Here is a 26,744-nt window from a genome sequence, read left to right on the forward strand (position 1 = left end):
ATTTCCAGTCTAATTACATCTCCTACAATTCCCGAAGTCCTGGGAGTGTTGGTAGGGGGAAACTATACACAACACCAACAGACCGATTTAAAGTTCCTATAACCTGCTTACAAAAGTATATGGAAGCCACAGGAACTACCCCTAAAAAGTGAGAACTCCTTCCCTAAGTCCTGTAGAGGGGTGGGATGGGAATCGGAAATGTCATGGGCTGTGAAATGGTTAAGATGAGTCTTCCCAGGAAGGGAAGTCAGTAAGCAGAAGAAAATGAGAGACACAGCTAAGGCTGACTCATACTTGCAAGGAGGGAGTGATGAATACAGACAGAAACTGAATCCTGTCCCCTGGGATCTCTACAAGTGAGCTCCCTACCACTTGTTTCCTACTTTCCATTCCTTTTCCCTTTCAACCAGTTTATTTTCATTGCTAGTCAAGTGTTCTCAAAAAAAGCAGTAGGGATAGGGGGCAGCTAGGTGGCTCAGTGGATAGAAAGTTAAGCCTAGAGATGGGAGATTCTGGATTCAAATCTGACCTCAGACACTTCCTAGCTGGGTGTCCCTGGGCAAATCACTTAACCCTCCATTGCCTAATCTTTACCGCTCTTCTGCCTTAGATACAGAGTAAGACAGAAGGTAAGGGTTTAAAGAGAAAACAGGATGCTCTAAGATAGCCTTCTCCTGGTGTGGATGTGTCCTGGCAGAGAAGGAAGGGAGCAGTGGACAGAGAGGCTATGGTTGCTCTGAAATACACAAGAGGGAAAGAAGTAATTTCTCTGTCCACATTGCCCAGATATCCAAGTGGGTGCTCAATGTGAACCAAAGAAATTTAACTGATAACTTAACTCTCCTAAAGAGCCTTGTGCATCCAGTCCTCAGATCAAAAAGAATAAGCTATGGCAGTATAGAGAAGCTATGGGGTATAGAGGCATAAATGGGAGGCTTGTTAATGCCTCAGGAGTTCCTTGTCCAGGCAGACTTAAAATGAAAAAACAAAAACCTTTGGAGGGTAGAGACTAGAAAGCCAAGACTATGGTGTCTCCTAAAGGCTTTGAGAAAGAGAATCTCTGACTGCACAAATGAGGGATCAGAGAAAGGAAACAGTTTTCCTTCTGGACCAAATTCTAACCCTTAGCTACCGGCAGACATTGATCCTTAGTTGACGATCCCAGAACTCCAATTCCAAGGAATTGAGGAGGAGTAGAGAGAGCAAGAGTAGAGTAAAGGGAAACTTTGTTATACTGGGGATCTGCAGGCGATATGTTTCTTTTTTAATGTTATTAATTTTTAGTTTTATTTTAAACTTAAACACCAAAAAGACCTATGCATAGTAGAACAGAAAAAAATTATACATAAAACTGTAATACGTAAAGCTTCCTTTTCTTTTTTAGATATGTAATAAGATTGACTTCTGTAGCTTCTGAAAGTTCATGATTATTCAAGAATGCTCATTGTTGCTGATGAGTCAATGGATGTCAATGTACATTAGCATGGCAGTATGGATTTTTAACCTATATCACTTCCTAGACCCCTTTGGCAGTCTGGTGAAGTCTTGGTGAAGCTGATGGACCCATTCTCAAAATGCTTTTGAATGTATAAAATATATAATATTAGAAAGAGAGCTGTTTATAGTGAAATATTTTACTTTAAAAAAAAGTTCATGGACTCTTAAGAACCTTTGTATTGTAGGGACTCCTTAAGGATTGGTTGTTTTTGTTTTGTTTTTTCCATTCAAGTCTCTAATTTGGAAGCATCCCCCCCACCCCCATACAAGTTCTATTATATCTATCTATATAACTATTATTCAAGTTTACCCTTCTGGGTACTGAAGTGATGTATAATTGTGTTAAAGTTAAGATTTTGAGAAAGTGTCAAATAATTTGTAAAATGCTATTGTTAATCATTGTATATTACATATTTATGTGTTTATAAAAAGAATATTGCTACTCTGGTATTAGAAAACTCATGTTCCATTGTGCAAGTAGATCTTTAGGGCATAATGATTTAAGGGATACCCATTGAATGGCATAACTATAACAGGAAGTTGTACTATGGTACAGACCCTTTGGGAGTACGGAAAGAAGCAGTGGCTATACTATGTGAGTTGCATAATAATAATAACAATAATAGCTCATGTTTATATAACACTGTAAGATTTACAAAAGCACTTCATATCTTTTAACTCATGATCTTGGCAACAACCCAGTGAGGTAGATGCTTTTATTATCCCCATTTTACAGATGAGGAAAATGAGGCAGAGGTTATGTGTCTTTCCCAGGGTCACAATAAGTATCCAAGGCAGCATTTTAATTTAGTCTTCCTTATTCCAAGTATGGTACTCTATTCATTGTGTCACTTTGTTGCCTCTCCTCTTGAATTATGGTATATTCTCAGACATAACGTGTGAGATAGAGTATGTAGAAAATGCCAAGTATCAATGTCATGGTACTTGAATGTTTACAAGGGCTGGAGAAACAATTCAGTGACACTGAGAGTGCATGAGATAGCTCTGTGAATTTCCTCCATTAGGAGGGGGAAAAGGCATCTGGCTTTGAGACTGGTGGGCCTGGTTCAGAGAGAGGGTACTGTCTGTGGGGAGCATGAAGTATCCTAGACTTCCCTAAGTGATAAGAGGATTGATAAATGATGTAACAATCTGAGTGCAACTAATGCAAAATAGTCCTTCAGTCATTACAGCTGGTTCTTAATTTGCCTCAGACACATACCTGTTCTGCCTGGCCAAGTCACTAAACCTCTCAAAGCTAAAAGTCACAGAGAAGATCCTGGCCTCCATTGGTAGATTGGAGGTTGGGAATTCCCTTTACCAATGAAATCCCAATTCTAATCCCTATTCCCCTTATCCCACAATTAGTCAATGAACTAGTGATAATAGCAATGGACCAAGAGTAGTTAGAAAGCACAAAAACTGGACCTGCCCTGCTTCAAGCCATTTAGTTAATTTAAGAGACCAAAGGTGAGAATAACTCAGATCAATTAGATCTCACTAAAAGTCAAGTCAATCCTGCTAGAAGTTATTCTTTTTTGACCAAAAAAGGGGACCAGAGGTTAGGGCAACCCAATTTGAGAATAATACATTGCAGCAAAAGAAGTCTAGCTGTATTTTTCTAAAACTGTGAACTAAATGAAAAGATATAAAGTTGAGAAAGAAATTTTTCACTGACTTGCCAAAAGATGCATTTCATTGAACTTGCACTGAAAAATGCACATCCTGGAAAAATCCCTATTCCTCTAGCTTTTTTCTAGGTTCTTTCTACTTGTACTATAGGACCCTGTGTAGCAATAATATGGAGGACTAAAAATGAACTGTCTTGCTGGACTGGACAGTAGATCCCAATGACAATTATATTCTCATCATTTTATGAAAGATCCATTTAGAGTCTCTTTGTAGATATTCCTTTACAGTCTATTGGGGACAAGGCTTCTGAGTACTGTATGAAATGGACTGCATATAGTACCTTTTGAAGTAGCAAAGATCTAGAAACTGAGGAGTTTGTCCATCACTTGGGGATTGGGTAAACAAGTTATGGTACATGGTTGTAATGGAGTACTATTGCACCATAAAGAACAACAAACAGGATGAGTTCAGAAAAACCTGGAAAGACTTATAGGTAGTAATGCAAAGTGAGATGAGCAGAACCAAGAGAACAATGTAGACAGTAACAGAAATATTATATGATGAGCAACTGTGAAGGGAATTATCAGCAAAGCAAGTTTCCAAGATAACCACAAGGGACTCACAATGAAATTGCTATCCACAGCCAAAGAAGAAACAGTTGGAGTCTGAGGCAGATCAAAGCATGCCGTCTTCCACTTTATTTCCCTCACAAGATTTATATTCTATGTGTGATATGTGTCTTCTATCATGACATGAGCAATGCAGAAATAGGTATTACATGAAAACACTGATATAACCCATATTAGACTATTAACTGAACTAGGGAGGAAGGGAGAAAAATTGAATTGCAAAATTTCAGAGAACAGTTGTTAAAAGTTGTATCTACATGTAATTGAAAAATAAATAACAAAGAAAATTATTGCCTATATTTTGCATTGTTATAGGGAGTGTAGGGTTCATAGGGAAGTTGGGGTACACAGTAAGTGTACATCATTTATGGCCTTGCTATGTTAGGATCTAGCAAAAGTCTTCATCATTCATTGGACTAACCTTTTTCTATTTGAATATTGATGTATCTCGATGTGTTTAGCAGGCATCAAACTGAGACTCAGAACCTAAACACCCTGACAATTCTTATTTCTTCTGCAGAAACTTACGGGAAGAAAGAAAATGACATGCAGAGACCATCAAAGAAGTACTAATCTTTCCAACTAAGAGGAGAATACAGGAAAGTTTAACTTTGGTGACTAGTACCTGAGGAACAGAAGGATCATCTGAGGAAGAAACTCAGGGTGAAGGTCAGTATATTCTTATGCATGAATGGGTGAATGGAACATGAAACACACACATGCCGGCTCAACAATTTCTGACCATTGAGAGCAATTTTGGGAAATTGCTTGCAGATAGAGGATCTTAGAAACCTAAAGGAACTGCTAGCTAAAGGCATTATTATCAAATCTCATAGTTCCTATGTCTTACCCACATTGTAGTATAGAAGAAGAATAGAAAGATTTGAATGTGTGAATTATTAGACTTTGAATAAATAACTAAGATATAACTATCCATGTGACTGAAAATATTAGTGGCTTCCTATAGTCTGCAGATTAAAATACAAAATTTGCAGTCTACCACTCAACACTCTCTATCAGCTAGCTCCCATCTCTCTTTCCAGTCTTATTTCATATTAATAAAAGGCATCTTTGATATAAGAATACTTCATATTTTTGTAAAGTAGCCACAGAATAATGGATAGAGAGCCAATCTTAGTCAAGAAAACCCAAGGTCAAGTTCCACCTCTGACATTCATTGGTATCATAACCCTGCACAAAATACAATCTCTCAGTAACCCCGAGGCAACTTTCTATGTCTATAAATTCCAGAGCAAATATAAATGTGCCTTAGTGTAGGGAGTTCCTTATACAAATGAAATTTGAAGCCCCCCAAAAAGAAACCCATACACTCTACAGTTATTCTCCTACTAGTTGTTCCGATAGAGATATTCTATCCTTTACTTCTATGCCTTTGCATAGGGGCTACCCCATATTTGGAAGGGATTCTCTCTTCAATTTTGCCTTTTAGAACGCCTAACCTCTTTCAAATCATGTTAGTTACTGCCTCCTACGCAGATCTTTCATGATCTTCACAATTATTTCAAGACTCTTGGCAAAGACCCTGGAGAACTTTGCCATTTCTTTTTTTTCCAGTTCATTTTACAGATGAACAAATAGGGTCAAGTGACTTGCTCAGGGTCACATAGTAAAGGTCTGAGGTTGCATTTAAACTCAGGTCTTCAGAAAGAAACAAGCAAAACAAAACTTATCTAGTCAGAACCCATAATTAGTCAGATATAACTATTAGGAGAAAATGAAAATGACAATAAAGAAAGCTGCCAACAAGATTTACCATAAAAATCACCTTCTAGGGGTTCCTGGAGTGTCTATAGATTCGATCCAGTATCCTCAAACTTTTCCACATCTATATGTAATTTTGTGTATAATTATTGGTGTTTTAAAAGATTAAAAAACTCTGAAGCTTTTTAAAAAAAATAAACTCAGGTCTTCCTAACTCCAGGCCCAGCACTCTATCACTGTGCTACCTCCCTGTCTAGACTGGCCTACTTACTATTCTTCAAATGCAACCCTCCATCTTCCATCTCCATGCTTTTGCTCTTGTTTCCCATCCCTTCTCAGCCTCAAACGTTTTAGAGTCCCTGATTTCCTCTAAAAGATTCAGCTCAAGTGCCACTTCTTCCTGACCCTCCCAGATGCTAGTGACATCCCTTTTTTTTCTAGTGACATGCTATAGAGACCCAGATGGGAGGTATAGCGACCCCCCACATGGGTCCTATAACATCTATCTGTGGGAATAACCTGAGGTGGAAAGAGGGGGCTAAGGAAATGGGAGAAGAGTAATGACTCAAAGACAGAAGTAGAAACACATGGGGAGTAACACGAACTCCGAGGAGATAGGAGGAAGTGGGGAGTATCAACCCCTCGATACTCTTGAACTAGAGAGTCTGCTTTGGGGTGGAGATTTACTCCTGGTACCTCCTATCGCAACAGGAGGCACCGGGGGTGAGCACCTCGCTATGAAAGAGTGGAGCCTCGGCTCCTGGTACCTCTATGGCAATAGCAGGTCCTGGGGCGACCCAGTCGCTATGAAAGAGATATTGAAGCAAGAGAGAGAGCGGCCCGGAGGGAACAGAGGGAGAGAGGAACTGAAGGGCAAGAGAACTAGTCAGAGAGAGCTAGCAAGAGAGTGTCAGTAAGGGTAGTAAGGGAGGAGTTTCCCGCTTGTTCCCAGGATTTATTGAGGGTATTTACATTGAATGTCCAATTGACAATGACAAGATCCAAGAGGTGGAGTTTAATCCATTGGGCGCTTTTGTAAATGAAGTCCCAGCCCACAAGCCCGGATGCAAGCTGCGCTATGTTAATGACCTTATTCGAGCAGAGGCAGCATGGTTGTCTCCATGCCCAGCCTAAGAATTTGCCCGTCCTTTGCTAGTGCCTAGGACTGTCCCTTTAACATCAAGGGTTCTGACTGTCTGGTAATACAATATCAATACATCAGGCGTACTTCCCAGATGCTAATCTGCCTGGTGTGTTACACCTCCCTTTCAAGGTTGCCTTCTCTCTACCCTGTATTTATCTTGTACAATCTGATTTACCTCCGTTGTCCCCATAGGATAATGCAAGCTCCTTGAGGACAGGAACTGTTCTTTTTTTTTTCTTTGTATCCTCAATACTTAGCAAAGTAGATGCTAAAAATGCCTTTTTTTAAAGTTTTTTCTAATTGTTCATCTATATACATGTTGTATCCCAAAAGTAGAATTTAAATTCCTTGAAGACTGGCAGGATTCTTCACTTACATTTGTGTCTACAGTACTTTCACACAGTGGCTTAGCTATGGTTAGGACTACATGCCAAGAATACTAGATGCCCAAACCTGACTGGTGGGAATCCAGTATTTTTCAGGTTTGGACCTGTGCAGCTGATATTGTCAGATCCCCATGGCTGAAGAAGATAAAGAAAAGATGACCTTCCTCTGTTTATTGAAATTTTAGTGATTTGAGTACAAGGAATTTCTTTGACTTCTGCCATTTCTTAGCTCTTTATGGAAAAATCATTAGTGGCATAAACTACTTCAATATTGATATATCTAGATGACCATATCATATTTGAGAAGGCACTGTAAACACATTAAGAATGGCTATGGGGGGCAGCTGGGTGGCTCAGTGGATTGAGAGCCAGGCCTAGAGACGGGAGGTCCTAGATTCAAATCTGGCTTTAGCCACTTCCCAGCTGTGTGACCCTGGGCAAGTCACTTGACACCCATTGCCTAGCCCTTACCACTCTTCTGCCTTGGAGCCAATACACAGTATTGACTCCAAGACGGAAGGTAAGGGTTAAAAAAAAAAAAAGAATGGCTATGTGAGGTATTAGACTGTCAAGAGATTCTAGTCTAAAAGTATCAATTAAAAAGAACTCATTGTGTAGAATCTTGGATAGACCTTATAAGGAGTAAGTATCAACCCTAAGAAGATAGAAACAGTCATGACTAGGACACATTTGTGAAGAACTATGCCATCATTAAAACACTTCTCAATGGTCTCAGTAGATGATTGAGAAAAACAAAACCAGAAGGGCAAAAAGGGACAAGCTGGCCTGAGCCCTCTGGAAATGTTTAGAGATCTTTAGGATAGAAAAGGTAAACAGATCTTTAGAAACCGGATTAACTGCCTCAAGTATGTGCAACTTTTGGCTAGGGTTTTTTTGCTTTTTAGATCTAAGCCCTCTTTGTTGTACATTGATACTAGCCCAGAAGGTTTTGGAATCAGCTTTATAACATCAGAGTTATACTTTTAGACTAGAATCTCTTGACAGTCTAATACCTTACATAGCCATTCTTAATGTGTTTACAGTGCCTTCTCATATGGCCATTACATTTGCAAGTTGAGGATGCTCATTAGACATTGATATCTTATCCACCAATTTTATCTCTTAGCTTTGAAGTGAACTGTCTCTGATAAATTCTAAGAATATGTATAGGGAGGAGGTTCAATTCTAAGTGCATACAAACAACAATCCATTGATTTTTATTCTGATGAGTGTTAAGCAGGAGATCACCAGAACAGATCAATGGAACAGGCCAACTATGAGTTCAGTGTGTATTACTGGCCAGAGAAAACTAACATGGATGCATGAGCTCTATCCCACTGGTCTGGTACATTGGAAAATTTGTTGATTGTCATGGAAAGGGTAAAGACAATCTATGATTAAGAATCAGGTCAATAACGCAAGAAAGTAGAACTATGATTCCCAGATTTCCCCAGGTGAATGTGCCATCAGGGGAGCACGTATACAATTAACCAGTCTCCTTGGCCTCTATTGCTCTTGGATCTGTAGGTTAAACAGCTAAGAGAACTGATACAGACCCAGAAACAGAGGTGTAACCCTCAGGGGATCAGGCTTAGCTCTTCCAAAGGGATGGAGCTATTGACAAGATGGCAGAAGTTGTATGTAGTGAAATGCTCACTGGACCAGATCATAACTGATCAAACATGAGGCAGAGGTTCTCAAGTTTGAGCAAAAAACAAAAATTGTACATAGTCTCTTGCAACTTCTAAATTGCCTACAAAGTACTGCATATAACTCTTATCCATACTTTTGAAATAAGGAATAGCTTTAAAGTTTAGGTGAATTGGGGTGAGGAATGAAGAGAGCTAGGAATGAACCCTGGCCAGAGAAGGCACCGCTTTCCTCTGACTGGTGTCTCTCCTCTTCCCTAACCTATGCTTTTTCCCTTCCCCAGACAGAAAAGGGTAGTCTGGCGGTGGTGGTGATTGGTAGTAGACTTGGAAGCAGATTCAAATCTCCCACCTCGCACTCCAGGGCATATACTCACTGACTGACTGACTATAATCTTATGTGGAATGGTCTCAGAGTTAGGAAGGAAAGAATGAAGGAAAAAAAGCAAATATTTATTATGTGTCTACTATATGCTAGGGAATGTGTTAAATGCTTTTTATATATTTGATCCTCATAAAAACCCAATAAGGTGGGAGCTATTATTATTCCAATTTTTCATTTGATGAAACTGAGGCAGATTTGCCCAGTCTCACACAGTAAGTATCTAACGACAAATTTGAACTCGAGCCTTCCTGACTCCAGAGCTCCATCCACTGAGCCATCAAGCTTCCAGGAAGAACTGGGTAACTTTGGGCAAATCACTTAACCTGTCTGTACCTCAGGTCTAAGGTGCTGACCTGCACTGATAAAGGGAGTTCTTCACTAGGCATTCCCTATATCTATGAATTCACAGGTCTAATAAAAAAAATTCTTAGTTTTGCCTCTCTCTTTCTAATAAAGTCTTTCTTAATCTACTAATATATAGGCCTGGTGCCACTTCATGGCACTTTGGTGCAGCTAGAACTCAAGCTAACAGAAGAGATTCTACTGGCCCAACATGCATGGGCGCAAGTATATGTAAAAGGCCCGAGACCTGGGCCAGGTACATGCAAAGGAAAGTGCTAATGGCTGTGCCTGGGGCAGTCTAGTATCAGCACTTTAGAACTGTGGGGCATATTCGATAGGAAAATCACTAGCAATATCCTAAGGGTGACAGCACACCTTCCTTTATGTGTAGGTTGGCTGCATGGTTATCTATCAAGGAATCAAGTGTGTAGAGGAGCCCAAGGGTTCTAGAAGAAATATTTGGGTACAGCTTTCATGCCAGGACTCTGCAAAGACAAGAATATCTCACAAACATTTGCTGCCCCTGGGGTCATGGGTTACATTATTCCCTGACCATCAGTAGTCTGGAGAGAGTCGTAGGAAGAGCCCAGCTGGATGGAGTTTGGCACAAGGACTTCCTCAAAGGGAAGTTCTGGGGAGGAAGTCACCACTTGCAGGAGATGCAAGAGTTCCTGGGACAGAGATGGAAAAGATTAAGTCTTGAGGAGTCAGCCCTGCTACTGAATTTGAAGTAAAGCTGTCATGGATACTTTCTTAAAGGAAGTGCCAGGGAAAATTCAGCAACTCAAGTGATCTGTGTGTCCACTCCACTAAATGTAAACCAACCTCAGACGCTTCCTAGCTGTGTGATTTAAAAAAAAAAAATAAACCCTTACCTTCCAACTTGAAATCAATACTGTGTATTGGTTCCAAGACAGAAGAGTGGTAAGGGCTAGGTAATGGGAATTAAGTGACTTGCCCAGGGTCATACAGCTGGGATATGTCAGAGGCCGGATTTGAACCTAGGACCTCCCATCTCTAGGCCTGGCTCTCAATCCACTGAGCTACCCAGCTGCCCCCCTAACCCCCACCCCCAGCTGTGTGATTTTGGGAAATTTGCTTAATCTCTATTTTCCTTAATCTACTGGAGAAGGAAATGGCAAACTACTCTCATATCCCTGCCAAGAAAACCCCAGGGTCAGCACTGGCACAACACAGCTGAACGACTGAACAACAAATGTATCTGGTCTGTTGTATGCAACTTGGTGAGGTGATGCTGTTGTTTTTTTTACATGACCAGGCATCTAGGGTACTTCAGGTATGCTTTAGCCTGCCTGTGTATAGAACTGTGGGGGCAAGCCTATGGAACCTGTGCCAGAGTGGCACTCAGATCCCCCTCTGTGGGCATGTGCGCTGTCACCCTAGCATAGAGTTCATTACTGTTCCTGGGCTGCTCCCCCCCCCACCATGGGCACCTGAGGACATTTCTCACATCCCTGCCCCTCCAAAAGGTTCACCATCACTGACCTAGACAGAGTAACTGCCCATAACAATGCTATATGAAAATGAATGGATTTTTATATTTCTACACCTATACCAGTGTCAGCTGCAGGAATTACTAATTTTTTTATTAGGTAGAAGCTATAAGAAGAGGCATGTTAGACTCCATTTCCAGTCTGATCATATCTTTCAAAATGCCTGAAGGCCAGAGAGAATTGTTTGTGGGCAGTAATTCCCAGGACCCATTTTCCCAAGAGGCTTTATGACTTGGTACTGAGCAAAAGCACCAATAAAGGACGGACTTTGATTGGTGGAGAGTCTTTGGAGGTAGGACATTTTTTTAAAAGACCACAGAGGGTCAAGAGTACAGACAAGGATGAAATCAGAGGGGAGATAAGGAAAATGAATTGGGGAATGGCACTGTAAAACCCAGCAGAATCCTGTTGGCCTTGGCGCAATGAAAGCAAATCAAAGCAAATGAACCCAAGAAGTATCCTCTGGCCTTCATGCTAGCTACTGATAATAAGTTTTCTCTATCTTATTCACTGCTTACTCCCCTCACAATAAAACACACACATGCATGCACGTGTGTATGTGTACAACACACATTACATATATAGGCAATATAATACACGTGAGCCCATACAATATAAACATATGCACACAACTGCACACACGTGCATACATAAGTATACAGCAAATGTGATAGGTACATGTACAAACACAACACACACAAACCTGTGTACCATAGTGCACATGCATAACATATGCATGGACACATCTACACACAATGTACATGCACATAATGCATAAAACACAATACACAGATGTATATGATATATGCACAATGCACACATATAACATGTGCACAACAATACATATGTATACAACAATGCATGCAACACAGCAATGCATATGTACACAAACATATGACAATCACACATGAACACATAACATGCATGTGCATGTATCCACACCTGCACATATATCCACATCCACATACTCATACATATACACATATAGGAGTTTTCTCATCCCTTAGAAGAGTTTTCAGAGAGAATATACATATTTTATAAGGACAGCTGAAAATTATTCTGTTGCTTGATCTTCCCTTGTTAACCTTGAGATTCTGTTTCATGTAAATACTTTTGACTTTTTGGTGTCTAGTTGCTGCCAGGTTTCTAATAGAATCTGCATTGATATGGGCCTAATGCCACATTTGTATAATTAGGATTATCCAAATTTTGTACTGAAATGGATTCCAGAGCTGAGGTTACCTGTGCTACAGAAAAGAATACTTGCAATTCTGCCTCACTCAGAACAATACTGATCAGAAAGATGGGACTCACATAGTGAGAGGGAAGATACCTCCTTGGAAACAAATGTTCCCAGGACAAGAACCCATTGGAGTGGCAGGGTGGAGCTCCAAGTGCCTTGAGGGTAAATGAAGAGAAAGATGATCTGTATACCCTTAATGACAGTTTGAGAGAGAAATAAGGCTTTCTCAATTACCTCAACCTTTCCCAGGAGTAAGAAGTAACATGCTTTAGAGAAGATACCTACTTGTTCCCAAGCAGTAATCATTCCAATGTCAGCAGGTTCCCGTTCCACAACTGACACCCCGGTCACTCCTGGGGAAGCTTCTAAAAGAGAGAAAGGAGATCCATCATAGCTACATATTGTCCAGTCCTCTTTGGGGCTCCTGGGGCTATTGCTCACAAATATCCCAATACTGAAAGCTATTTGCTGATGTTTGCTGTACGAATTACATTCACAAATAAATAAGCCCCTCTGAAAGCTTTTTGAAAACAAAGCTTTAGCTTCGATTAAAGAGAGAACTGGTCCCCAAAGCATCCCTTCACTTTATCTAGTCCTACAGAGTCTTGTTGCCATAAGGTGGATGGCAACCAAAAGGGAGTACTTTCTTGCTTTACACATAATAGTTGCCCAATACATGTGACTGGTTGACTAAATTTTAGGCATTCTGTTTGTCTAAATGGTATCATATAGAATTTTGCAGTGAGCTTAAGCTATATAATCTTGGGAAATAGGGGAGGAAGAGAAGAATCACACTTCAGCTGCTCCATATAGAAGTTGCTTTTTTTTTTTTAAACTAGTTTCTCTTCTAAGCAAGAGCCTTTCCTATTCATGGTCTTTGAGAAACAAATATTCAGAAAACTGGCCATATCAACATTATTATGAAATATGTTTCGTCTTTCAGATGAATGTGCTTGAGAGCAAAACAACCCATGACTTTAAACCCTTGGAAACCAGTAGAGAACTGAAGAGGTCACATGTTCTAGCCGTTTGCTTTTGCTTTTTCAGTCAGATGAAAGGAGTTGTCACCAAAGCAGGAGTTGAGCTGAAATCTGAGTAAAATGAAATCTTATTTTTCCCCACACCAACTTCCCTTCACCAATTCCTCATTTCTATTGTCATCCACACATAAAACATTAGAATTATTGACTGATCATTTGCTCCTCTGCCAGTATGTCACGAAGCCCTGTCATTTTCTCCTTTTCCTTTCTTGCTACTATTATATATTCAGTCCTTTATCACCTTAAATCTGAATTAATGAACTAGGCTCCTAAATGATTTCTTCTAAATCTCTAAAAGAGAAGTAAGGCCATTTTTCTTACAATCTAAGGGAGAGAAAGAATATATGCCAGGGAGGATCAAACTACCATCACCATTTCAACTACCACTTTCTCTCAGATCCTAGAGGAAACAACTCAGGTATGTCTGAGATCCCTGAGAATAGCAGTGTCCTCTAGTTCACTGGCACTGTTCTCAGTCTGACCTCCACATCCATCACCCAGGGGAGCAATTGCCACTGATAAGCAGGTAAACCTAGGAGCTCCAGCTGTGAAATTGAGATTTACTCCTCCCTGCTTATTCTTTAGAATTTTAGCCACCAGGAAGGTATACACCCCCACTTAAGGATGAAGTATGGGGGAGGAAGGTCTATGACCCATGTGTGCTAGCAAGTGATAAATCAGAAACAACTGACTGCCCCACCCTGGGCAGTCCAAAGCCCAAAGTTTTAGCCACCATTGGTACATGTAAGACACAGGAAGTGATGCAAGGAGCTGCCTTTATATTTCACGGTCACTTCCTGTGAGGAGGTCTTCACCTTGGAACTAGACTGTGGAGGAGCTCCAGCTCGAGATCTCAGACTGCTTCCCTTTGGACTGCCACTTGGTGAATGAAAAGACTTGGCTTTTCTGGAGTCACCAGCCTTTGAAGAGGCCCATTGTCTTGGGACTCCCTTTCCTTGGCTTTCTGGAGTCACTAGCCTCTGGAGAGAGCCCTCATATTGGAGGAGGCCTCATGGCTGGAAGCCATGTTAAATTTAATCCTCTGCCACCCCCCACCTTTGGCAGGGGCCTCTAAATTTCTCCCTGATTCAGACCAGGTTGGAGTAGCTATCTCTTTTTCTCTCATTTCCTTAAATTCTTCCCTCTATTGTAAATAAACTACCATAAAAGCCATTCTGACTTGCGTAATTCATTGGGATTTAGTAATTAAATCACTGGCGAACAATCAAAATATATTCAGTCCAACCATAAATTTTACCCCTTACGCAGGAATAGAAGCACCTTCCACCTTCAGACCACTGTCTACTGAAGAAAATTCTTGATGTCCAAGTCCTTGGCACTATTAAAGTATTCACCATTAGAAATGGACATGATGAGGATAGCTGGGTAGCTCAGTGATTGAGAGTCAGGTCTAGAGATGGGAGGTTCTAGGTTCAAATCTGACCTCAGGCACTTCTTAGCTGTCAGGTCCTGGGCAAGTCACTTGACCCCCAGTGCCTAGCCCTTACCAATCTTCTGCCTTGGAGTCAATACACAGTATTGACTACAAGATGAAAGGCAAGTGTTTAAAAAAACAGAAAAAAATAGACATTATTTTATTCATGGAAATGACACTAAAGACAATGCAACATCACCTGTCTTGTAGTTCCCAAAGGACAGTGAGGTTTTCCTATCTGGCTTGAAGCTGAAATCCTTACTTGTGTTAGTTTTCACCTATTAGAATGTGAGCTGCTTCTTTTTGTAGTGGCAAGCTGGGGTATATGATTGTAATGGAAAATGTGAAGATTAAATTAAATCTCCCCTGACCATTTTTAGATTCAATCACCAGAAGCATACACACCCCACTCACACTTGAGTGGGGGAGGTCTGTAACCCACATGTGCAATAATGGGTGACAAATCAGAATTGACTGACTGCCCCTGGGCAGTCCTAAGCAAAGCCTTAGCTGTTATTGATACATATAAAATGGATGGAAGTCACAGGAAGTGACAAAAAGGAATGATCTTTAAAAATGCCAAGATCTTCCTGTGAGAGGTCTCTTTCGGTCTTTCACCTTCAGCTTGACTTTGGAGGAACTCTGAGGATCTTAGACTACTTCTACTTTCCTTAAAACTACCACAAATTTAGGGTTAGTGAGTGAAAGAGGCTGACTCCTTTCCTGGATTTTCTGAAGGGACTAGTCTCAGGAGAGACCTACTCTCTTGAGAGAGATTTCCTGCATTCCCAGGTCCTCGGCTCAAGGCTGAGGCCTCTCCAGCTAAGGGCTAATTAGCCCTGTCTAGGTTGAACCAGGGGTTGGAGCAAAATACTTAGTGCTTAGGCTAGATATCTTACCCTATCCTCTCTCCGATTTTCTTACTTTCACTCTTTCCATATTTTATAAATTGTTAAAATAAATCTCTTTGGAATTTGACTAAATTCCTGGCAACCCTACTCCTAAATAATCCAGTCCATTTTTATACTAACCCCTTTCATTCTGCCACTTCACAAAAACTATTGAGTCATAACAAATGACTAGGATGAATTCAGAAAAATCTGGAAAGACTTATATGAACTGATGTAAAGTGAAATGAGCAGAACCAGGAGAAGAGTGTACACAATAACAGAAATATTGTACAATGAAGGATTAAACTATTTTCAGCAAAACTAGGTTCCAAGATAACTCCAAGGTTATGATTAAAACAAACAAACAAACAACAACTACAACAACATCAAAGTATCCATAGCCAAAGAAGGAATCTTTGGGGGTCTGACTGCATATCAAAACATTTCATCCCTCAGTTTATTTCCTTCATGAGTTGGGTTTTTTTTTTTATAATTATGACTGATACATGTGTTCAGGCACAAGGGGAATATAGAAATATATATGGCATGAAAGCACTGGTATAACCTATAGTAGACTCTTTACTGCCTTGGGGAGGTGCAGAGGGAAGAAGGGAGAGAATCTGAATCTCAAAATATCAGAAAACAATTGTCAAAAATTGTTTCTACACACAGAAAAAAACCAACTGCTTGATCACATGGGTCGATGGGGATATGATTGGGGATGTAGACTCTAAATGAACATCCTAGTGCAAACATCAACAACATGGAAATAGGTTCTGATCAAGGACACATGTAAGGACACAGTGGAATTGCATGTTGACTATGGGAAGGGGGTGGGGGAAGGAAAGAATGATTCTTGTAGCCAAGGGAAAATGTTCTAAATTGACTAAATAAAACTTACCAAAAAAATTGTTTCTACAAGGGCCAAATGGGTAGCTTGGCAGTTTGAAAGCCAGGTCTGGGGACAGGACTAGCCAGGTCTAGCCTCAGACACATCCCAGATGTGTGACCCTGGGCAAGTCACTTAACCATCCTTGCCTAGCCCTTACTACTCTTCTGTTTTTTGTTTTTACTACCTAAATATTTATTTGTAAACAAATTCTGTAACCAGTTAGTTATACTTTTGGGATTGGGAAGCTAGGCTTTGGCATCCCTCCTGCCTAGTACTCTTCGCCCTCCTCGGCCTCGGCCTCCACTGAGTCGATGCCCACCTCTTCATAATCTTTCTCCAGGGCAGCCAGATCCTCCCAGGCCTCGGAGAATTTGCCTTCCTCCATGCCCTTGCTCACATACCAGTGGAGGAAGGTCCACGCTTCCGCAATGGCCATGGTGTTGCTCAGCATGCACATGGCCTGCTGCACCTTGGTCAGGTTGCTACCTGGCATCATGGTGGGAGGCTGGTAGTTGATGCCCACCTTGAAGCCCATGGGGCACCAGTCCACAAACTGGATGGTATACTTCGTCTTGATGGTGGTGATGGCGGCGTTCATGTCTTTGGGGACCATGTCCCTGCAGTACAGCACGCAGCAGGTCATTGTCTGGTTGGGGGGCTCAAAGCAGGCGTTGGTGATCTCCGCCACTGACAGCTGCTCCTGGTAGGCTTTCTTGCCAGAGATGACGGGGGTGTAGGTGGCCAGGGAAAGTAGATGGGCAGGTAGGGCACCAGGTTGGTCTGAAACTCTGTCAGGTCGAGGTTCAGGGCCCCGTCAAAGCGCAGTGAGGCCCTTATGGAAGAGACGATCTGCCTGATGAGCCGATTCAGGTTGGTGTAGGTTGGCCTCTCGATGTCCAGGTTGCACAGACATATGTTGTATATGGCTTCATTGTCAACCATGAAGGCATAGTCGGAGTATTCCAGGGTCGTGTGAGTGGTGAGGATGGAGTTGTAGGGCTCCACGACCACCGTGGAGACCGGGGGTGCTGGGTAAATGGTGAATTCGAGCTTGGACTTCTTGCCATAATCCATGGAGAGCCTCTCCATGAGCAGAGAGGCAAATCCAGAGCCCTTGCCTCCGCCAAAGCTTTGGAAGATGAGGAAGCCCTGCAGGCCAGTACACAGATCCGCCAGGTTGCAAATCCTGTCAAGGACCAGATCAACAATCTGCTTGCTGATGGTGTAATGGCCTCTGGCATAATTATTGGCTGCATCCTCCTTTCCAGTTATCAGCTGCTCGGGATGGAAAAGAAGCCTGTATGTGCCTGACCAGACTTCATCCACCACAGTCGGCTCCAGATCCACAAACACAGCTCTGGGCACATGCTTGCCAGCTCCCGTCTCACTAAAGAGCATGTTAAAGGAATCGTCTCCTCCCCTATAGTTTTATCACTTGGCATCTGACCATCTGGTTGAATTCCATGCTTCAGACAATACAATTCCCAGCAGGCATTGCCAATTTGGACCCCCGCCTGTCCCACGTGGATGGAGATACACTCATGAAGCAGCCCTGGTAAGGTAAGAGTTAAAAAACTGTTTCTACATGTAATAGAAAAAAATGAAATTTAAAAAAAGAGAGCTCCTTGTGAGTGGTGATTGTTTTACTTTCCTATTTACCCAGTGTTTAGCACAGTGCTCTTTCATTAATTTCATTCAATCTATGCTGCACACTGACAGCAAGTTAACATTCCTAAAATACCACCAAGGGTATTTTTGCACTTATTCCTCTGCTCAAGAACCTACCCTGATTTTCTATTAACTATCAGATCAAGTTTAACCCAACATTCAAGGTTCTCTGATTCCAACTTACCTATCCAACAACCTAAGTCCTCCTCTAGAGTAGACATAAAATTCACCTTCAAATTCACTTTACCCTTAATAATTTCCCCTAGTCAGAAGCACCTTAATCACCTTGTAAGGCCTACTTTGTCTTATTCTCTGCATGTAGCTTTATTAGACTCTTCCTGACCTGCCACAGCACTTAGTGTTTATGGTTTACATACCACCACATCCTATTACCTTGATTGTTTCAAGCCTTCTCTAATGACTTTTTGAGAGTTCCTGAATCCAGTGACTGCTGAATATATTGTATTTAGTAGGATGAACCGAACTTTTAGAACATGCAGAAACTGGGTAGCAATATCTACTCTTAAGTGTTCTTTATTTTATTCACTGCTTTAAAGGGCATCGATGAGTACTTCTCACTCCAATCCTACAAACTGTCAGTGAATTCTTCCATCATTCCAGTTTGGGAAAAGGAAGGAGGCCAGAGTTCTCATACTGACTCTGGCTTCTAATGACCAAGTTCTTTAATCATTCTGGGTCTTTTTTTTTTTAATTTATAAATGAATAATATTTGCCTTATCTTACAAGGATATTGTGTAGGTCAAATTAGCTAATATCAATAGCTCATATTTTATACCATTTTCTGGATATAAAAGCCATGTATATAATTAATTTCATTTACCATTAGATGAAGAAGCAAAGGTCCAGAGAGGTGGGACTCAAATCTAAGCCATGGTTTCAAGTATATTTGAATGTCTATAAGTAATGTATATTGATATTGATACTGTTATGTTTTGGTCTATTTCCTTCTGCCTCTTACAATAGTGAAACATACTCAGATGATAAAAGAAATGAGGAACTGGGGAAGGGAAGATGGTTCCTGGGTAAAAATAAGATTTTATTTTATTCAGATTTCTCTTGCTTAAGTGACTTAACTCTTTTCATAGAGCCAGTAATAGAAGGGCCATCTGGAAGTAAATCCACAGGCCTGGCTTCTAGTGCTGACTCTCCTACTGACTGATGTACAAATCACTGAACCTCTCTGGGTCACAGATTTAATTATGAGGGTTCTGGACTAGTTTATCTCTAAGGGCCCTTCTGACTCAATTTCCTTGATTACTGCCTATTTTTACATTTCTTTAGTCAGAGTGTTTTCTCTGTGTGGTCTGTGACAGGCACACTCCCTCTGTTGTGTTTGAGGGGCTGCTCCAACCCAGGAATCTAACCGAGATCAAGCTGATATGTAGAACTGTGATTTTTATCAGTGGAGGAATTAAATACCTATAACTGTGAAATGATGGACCTTTTGAAGATGGAAGCATGTGAGAGTACTGAGAAAATAAAGATGAAGGCTATAATCTCCACCCTCAACATGATTATGGTCTAATATCAGAATCATATATTAGAGCTGGAAAGGATTAGTAAAAAAGCTTTCACTTGAATTTGTATAATGCAAATTAAAAGTGAATAGGAAAATAAGAATAGAAAAACAAATTATTTTTAAAGATGAGAGGAGGGAGAGGTTGCTTTCAAATAAGGCATAACAGAAGAGACATTTGAATTGGTTTTAAAGTACATTCTAAGCTTAGATGATAGCATGAGCAAATGCATAGAAAGGAAAAGGTGGGAAGAATTTAGGAATTAAAAGTAGCTCTCTGATTCTCAAGATGCTAGACCATCTTAAATCAAGTAATTTGATAATTTTGTGACAAAGTTAGAAAAGGTCTTGAATGCTAAGAAGTTAGGATACTTTAAGAAAGATAATTTAACAGTGATCCATTGAAGGTTATTGAGCAGGGGAGTAATAATTTAGAATTATGTTAGAATGGCAATTATCAGTTGAGAAATGGCTAAACAAGTTCCAGTATATGAATGTGATGGAATATCACTCACTGTTCTTTAAGAAATTAGGGAAATTGGATTCTTGTGGAATTAGCTAATATATGGCTGATGGAGACCTTATCCAAATGTCCTGTCTTGTGTTCCTCAGAATAGCAAACAGAATCAAGTTCACCATAGCTAAAGGAGAATAGAAGATATTTGCTTATACTTTCCTTGTGGAAAAGCACAAGAAGAATCCAGAAGTTCCTGTTAAATTTACAATTTTCTAAAAAAAGTGCTCAGAGACAGAAGACTATGTCAGGGAAAAAGAAATCTAAATTTAATATGATAAATGAAGGACTATGGGCCAGCAAAAGGTAACAAGGAGGATCCTAATGTCCCTAAATGACTATCACTTGATTTCTTCCTGTTCAGAATATTATCCCAAAATCAAGCCTATAAATCCAGTCATATCCGTTAGGGTATGGTGAAGAAGCTTGGCACAAAGTGGAACAATCTTGAGTGATGAGAAGCAATGTTATAATAATACTGCCAAAGTGAAGAAGAAACATAAGAAGTAAAACTATAAGTTGAAAGAGAAGTTCAATAGGGTAAGGGGAGCTACTAAAGTTGCTCAGAAAAAGGAGGATGAGGAAGATGATGATGATGATGAAACTGTACCATATCCTGTCTCCATGAATACCATGGGGAATACCACGGGAAAACATTATTAAATAAAACAATGCTCCTCATTAAGTTTAAGTGATTTCTAATCACATAGCTTCTCAAAAATGTTTCTAAAAAGACATTATAACTGGTTTACATGAATGTTGGTGCACACAGAAACTGTACCAAAATTATATTTCCAAACATTTTTAAAATGAAAAAAAAATTATGAAGACTATGGTTTCAGAGAAACCTAAGAAAATTTAAATGAACTCATCTAAGAGAAGTGAGCAGAACCATGAAAACAATAGTATCATAAACACTTTGGAAAACTCAGTAACTCTGTTCAATGCAATAACTATGATTCCAGAGGTCTTATGAAATAGCTTAAGAAAAAAATGTTTTGGACATGGCCAATGCAGGGATTTGTTTTGCTTAGCTATACATGTTTTGTTTCTTTCTCAACATGGGCTCCCCAGGGAGATACAGATTTTCATTGATTGAAAAAAAATTATTTTTTTAAACTTTTACCTTCTTAGAACGGATACTAAGGATCAGTTCCAAGGCAGAAGAGCAATAGCTCTTCTAATAGCTGGAAGGGATAGGCAATTAGGATTAAGTGACTTGCCCAGGGTCATCAGCTAGTAAGTGCCTGAGATCAAATTTGAATCCAGAACCTCCCATCTCCAGGTATGGCTCTCTATCCACTGAGCTACCTAGTTGCTCCCAAACTTATTTTTAAAAGGAGGGCAATTAAGACAGTATAGTGCCTTAAAAATTCCTGCTATATGAGGATTAGTTGAAGGAACTAGGGTTGTTTAAAGAAGAAAAGACTCATCAGGAATACAGATGGCCATCTTCAAATATCTGAAGGATTGTCATATGGAGCACTGTTATTTGGACCTAGGGAGTAGAACCTAGGGAGGAACAACAGGTAGGAAGTACAGAGATGCAAATTCAAGATTGACATTATAATAAATTTTGTAACAATCAGAACTAGCCAGAAGAGGAATAGGTTGCCTTAAGAGTTACTGGCTTCCTCCTTACATGATCTGGATGTAAGGTTGGATGGCACTTGCCAGGTATGTTCAAGAGGGGATTCTTGTTTAGGTGTGGGTTGGTCTAAATGGCCCCTTTGAACTTTAAGATTCTGAAGAATAGAAATAGTGAGTATTAGAATGAGAAGGTACTGAAGGCAGGGATAACAAACTACTGCAATAACAATGGGAGCCTGAATTTCAAGGGAGTAGCAGTAGAAATAGAAAGATGTGAGAAAAATGCTACTGAGGTAGAAATCATTGGGGTCTAAAAGGGGGATGGAAAAATTAAAGATGATTCCAGAAATACTGCAGGAGTGGGAAGTTAAAATTTCATAAAAATTGAAGAGAAAGATATAGAGTAAGATGACCTTTGCAAAGCCATCCATGCATTTTCCTTTTCCTTGGAAAAAATGTTATCCCAAAGGTTTTATTGTAAAGATTAGTAGTGATACATACATACATACATATATATATATATATATATATATATATATATATATACAAATGGCCTCTTGGGTACTGGTCTACCCCAAATCTATTTTGTGGAGAAGATCAGGTAATGCCACTGGATCCTCTAATGCTTTATAGGAATTCTAATGATTTAGTGGTCAACCAAGTATTGTATTATTCTATTCGGAATAACCTACCAAAGTTCCTAAACACCCACAGTGCAAAAAAACACTGAAAATAACAAGAACTAATTAGATGGTGAAGTCGCTTAGGGGGCACACTGATGACAGAAGGAATAATGGGTCACACATATGTGGACAGTTAGTAATTACCCACTGGAATCTGCCTGTTAGGCATAGCTGCTGGGAGGCATGCATGACTTAAATTGGCAGGAACTTTGGGCTGGGCTGTCCATCTGGTCTAGATGTTGATTTACAACATAGTGACTAGAGAATGGAGACAATTTGGAAAGGTAATGTTCAGCACTTGATAGCTATCTGACTTGGAGATTTTATTCAGTCAAGGGAGTATTCACTGAATATAGCCCTATACTGGGTATTAATTGGAGTAAAAAAATAAACAAAACATGGCCCTGATTTGAATGGCTAAGCAGAGAAAAATATGTAAACTTGATGTCTCAAGATCATTTTATCAAGAAAGCAAAAACAATCCTTTTGATGTCCTAAGTCTATCAAGATGACACTAAAGATCAATTTAACAGTACTATACTAAAGTTGCTTTTCTGGCAAGAGTTATTGGTTATGTTAAAAATATTTTCTTTCAGCTAGTCCACATTATAATCAACATATTCTTAAGATTACTGGATAGGGTGGGAGGTACAAGCTTTGTTCATATAACAGACTATGCTATTTGGCCTAACAAATGAAGGAGTCATGATTTCATGCTTATTAATGCTAAGTTCCAAATAATTTGTAGACAAACTTCGTAACTGGAAAATTTGGGCTACCAAGTATTTACTAAGTGCCCATTCTATCTCAGCTTTGACATACCTAGGACATGAAACATGGCCTTTACCTCTAAGAAGCATACAGTCTAGTTGTATATTACATGCAATCTAGAATACAAATTATTTGGTACATGCTATATGGATGAAGAGAAGAGTATCAGTGAAGGCTGGTATGGTTAGGGAAGACTTCAAGGATCATAGATCTATGGTGGGCAGGGACTAAAGGGTTCATCTAATCTAACCGTCTTATTTTATAGATGAGGAAACTGAGGCCAAGGAGAGACTGTCATGCATGCTAAAGGTTACACAAATAATAAGCTTCTAATGAAGTATCTGAGCCCATGTCCTCCGAGTTGAGATCCAATGCTCTTTTCACTGTGCCACCCTGAACTGGGGTTTAAAAGGGGTTTGGATTAGAGAGTAAGACATTCCAGGTTTCAGGAGCAGCACTAATGAAGGTGGGCATGAGCATTACATGTCTATGGAACAGTTGAGATTGCTAAATTCTGGGAGCACAAACATAAAATTTTTCCATTTGGTAAGTATGAGGGGGCCAGATCATACAGAATTTCTTGAAAGTCAAAATGAGGTGGCCAATGACATTTTTTTTTTTAGTAGGATATGGAGTTTAAAGTACTGTCTAAACCAACAGATCATTGTGAACTGGAGGGTTATAGCTGCTGCAGTACCTTACTGGCAGTGTTTGTTTCTGGCTGATCACTTGTCCACTATAATAACTCCTGGGTGACCCTATCTACCAATGGTTTGGCCCTAATTGTAACTTTTGTAGAGTATTTGTGGTGAATGCTTTTAAAATAATTCAGGAACTATGCAACTAGTATTCCTCTGAGTTTGGGCAAAACCTTTAGATAGTAATACCAGAGACTCCTTTATAGGATCATCATTCTTGTCCCAGCCTCTATTTTAGAGGCATACCTCAAAGGTTTTATCCTTGTCTGCCTTTTCTTTTTTATGATTGGGAGATCTCATCAGCTTTCATGGATTCAAGCATCCCCTCTATGCAGATAAATCTCAGATTAATTTAACCAAACTTAATCGGATTCCTTAACTTCAGTCCTATATTACTGTCAGCATCTTAAACTCAATCTGTATAAAACCCATCTTTTCTCAGAACTGACCCTCTAACTTCCCTATTTATATTAAGTGTTATACCATGCATATATAGATCAGGAATCTTAGAATCATCTTCAACTCTTCCCTCCCATCTAGTAATTTGCCAAGTCTTGTCAATTTCACTTCCACTTTTTATCTGACTTTTGTCTTCTTCCCATGTCCAACATGATCATCTCTTCTTGCCTGATCTACTGAAATAGTCTTATAAGTGGTCCTCCTGCCTGAAGTCACTCCCCTCCCCAATTCAAGCTCCACATTGCTGCTAAATTGCTATTCCTAATGCAGAGGTTTGATCATATCACTGCTCTGCTCAAGAAGAACCACAATCTTCTTGTGAAGTACACAAATAGTTAAGTAATCTCATCGATGTGGATGTTTCCTTCAGCAGTGGAAACTGCAACCTATCCTTGCTTATTTTCAGTGACACACTTGTCTTTCCATAATTTGTGGAGGGGGATATCCACCCAATGTGAAAGAGTCCTTTTTGGAATTTCTCCTGACATTCTGAAAATGTCAGTTGTGCAATAGGGCTGTATATCTTCCATACCTTAATCTCATAGTACAACCAGGTCATTTTCTCTTATCCCACATTTTCCTGATGAATTTAAATTCGGGTTTTTGGGGGAAGTTTTCCATTGGTTATATGCTGTAGCTTATTCATATCCATCATGTACCTCTTTGTTGCCCTCTGTAGGATGTTCATTTCTTCAGAGGCTGTTATATTCCATATAACTTCTCAGCCATTTGGTACTTGTAAAATGATGGTATTAAAAGGATGGGTATTTTTCCTGGAAAATGCTTGGCTTCACATAAAGAGTTTTGCAGTTTTCTGGAAGTGATCCAACATTATCTTTTCCTAGTTAATTCTGGGTTCAACTTGTAGATTGTTCCAGCTAAACATACTGATGGGCAATATAAGGTAAAATACAAATTTCATATTTTGTCCTTTAACCAAGTACCAGACTACCTTTCCAGACCTATTTCACATTTTCTATGTTCCAGTCAAACTGGACTGTTTACTGAATCCTGAAGAGTACTTTACATTTCCCCTCTGTACCTTTGCATCACACCTGTAATTTTATTCATCTCTAAGTCATATTGTCCCTAGCATTCTTCAAAGCTCAGAATGTCACTGCTATACAAATTTTGCATATAATTACCTATGTACCTGATGTTCCCAGCCAATAGAATGCAAGCTCCTCAAGGGTATGGATTTCATTTTTGTATCTGTATCTTCAGCACTAAGAGACAGCATGACATTGTATATAGAGAGTAGGCAGATCTGGATTCAAGTGTCACTTTTGAAGGGCTGTTACAGAGTCAAATTACTTAACCCTCTCAGTGCTTGAGGCAAAATCTTGGAGATTATGAATTTTAGAGGAAGCTGCTGACTTGCAGTTAAATTTATCAAAGAAATCACAAGTTCAGTTCTTATCCTATTCCTAGATGCTGGCCGGTCATACCTTCTGGTTGAACAAATCTGATTCAATAAATAACCTTCCACTGCCTAAATGTTAAAAGTTCTTTTTCTTTTCTTTCTGTTATTGGTATCTGCAAGCACAAACACTCAGGCCTCCCTTGACAACCTTTTCAATTCCTGTAAAACTAAAGCTTGGGTAAAGCCCTTCTCACTTCCCTCCGACCCTTGCTATGGTTCTTCTGCCTTCTGTGCCTTCTCTTCCTCTCTTTAACTCCTGGAGAAGGGGCTATTTCTTCTCTGCATCTCCCAGCACCGCGCATAGCGGATGCATTTGATTTTTATCTAAACCTCCAGTCCCTTATAACTCCTTTTCTCTGCATCATCCCCTGCCTTTGTCTTCCCAGACCGTGTGGTCAGTGGTTCTGAAGTCAGGTCACGGGGGTGGGGGTGGAGGTGGTGGCGGTCACTTCAGTTTTCAAACCTCAAAGTCTATGGAATGGTCAGTTATTAGGAACCCCTAAGAATCAGTTTCCTCCGGTGAAACTGGAGTCAATTACACAGGGTCATTGTGATAAAAGCTCTTTGTAAACATTAAAGGGATCTAGCCAGGGGGCTTCTCGTCCCTGACCCCCGCCCCGACATCCCTCAGCACACTCTTTTCCAGATCCTTTCCGAGAGGCTTCTCTGCCCTTATGTCCGCACCTCCCTCCCATACAACGCCTCGGCAGGCCTTTCCTCTCTCGCCTGACATCTTCCCTCCCATACCATCACTCTTCCACCTCCCCCCTTGTTCTCGCCCCCTGACCCAGGATACGGGCGACCCCCAGAGTTAGTTTCTCCAGGTGCGGTTTGTTGCCACCCAAACACTGCAACGATCGGTCCTCCATGGCTCGTTCCCTCTGTCCAAGCCAGCCCAAGGGTCAAGGGTCAGGGTGAATCTGGGGGCGGGGCAAGGAGGTAGGAGGAGTTCTTCCTCATTCGACTTCAAGAGGCGATGGGAGCCATCATGCCGGGAATCG

At 40.3% G+C, this 26,744-nt stretch overlaps 2 protein-coding genes and 1 pseudogene across 4 annotated transcripts in view; 1 reads left to right on the plus strand and 2 right to left on the minus strand.

The window, feature by feature from the left end:
* The window catches only part of TPGS2 (tubulin polyglutamylase complex subunit 2), a 73,194-nt gene extending 46,526 nt beyond the window's left edge, over positions 1–26,668 (minus strand). The window contains exons 1-2 of one of the 2 annotated variants that reach the window (XM_007486731.3): positions 26,531–26,668; positions 12,429–12,508 (exon numbers count right to left, since the gene is read on the minus strand). In XM_007486731.3, the coding sequence (XP_007486793.1) occupies positions 12,429–12,508; positions 26,531–26,612 (162 nt within the window). In that variant the 5' untranslated portion in view covers positions 26,613–26,668. Of the gene's footprint in view, positions 1–12,428; positions 12,509–14,817; positions 14,840–26,530 lie in introns of those variants that run through there. The other variant, XM_056820801.1, reaches the window with a different exon arrangement.
* The window catches only part of KIAA1328 (KIAA1328 ortholog), a 577,332-nt gene that overhangs the window by 4,977 nt on the left and 545,611 nt on the right, over positions 1–26,744 (plus strand). For both annotated transcript variants that reach the window (XM_056820799.1, XM_007486737.3), the window contains exon 2: positions 4,279–4,427. The gene's annotated coding sequence lies outside the window, so the exon portion shown is untranslated. The remainder of the gene's footprint in view (positions 1–4,278; positions 4,428–26,744) is intronic.
* On the minus strand, positions 14,945–26,668 carry LOC100013185 (tubulin alpha-3 chain-like; annotated as a pseudogene).

This window comes from Monodelphis domestica, chromosome 3, assembly GCF_027887165.1.
Source record: "Monodelphis domestica isolate mMonDom1 chromosome 3, mMonDom1.pri, whole genome shotgun sequence".
Lineage (NCBI taxonomy): Eukaryota > Metazoa > Chordata > Mammalia > Didelphimorphia > Didelphidae > Monodelphis > Monodelphis domestica.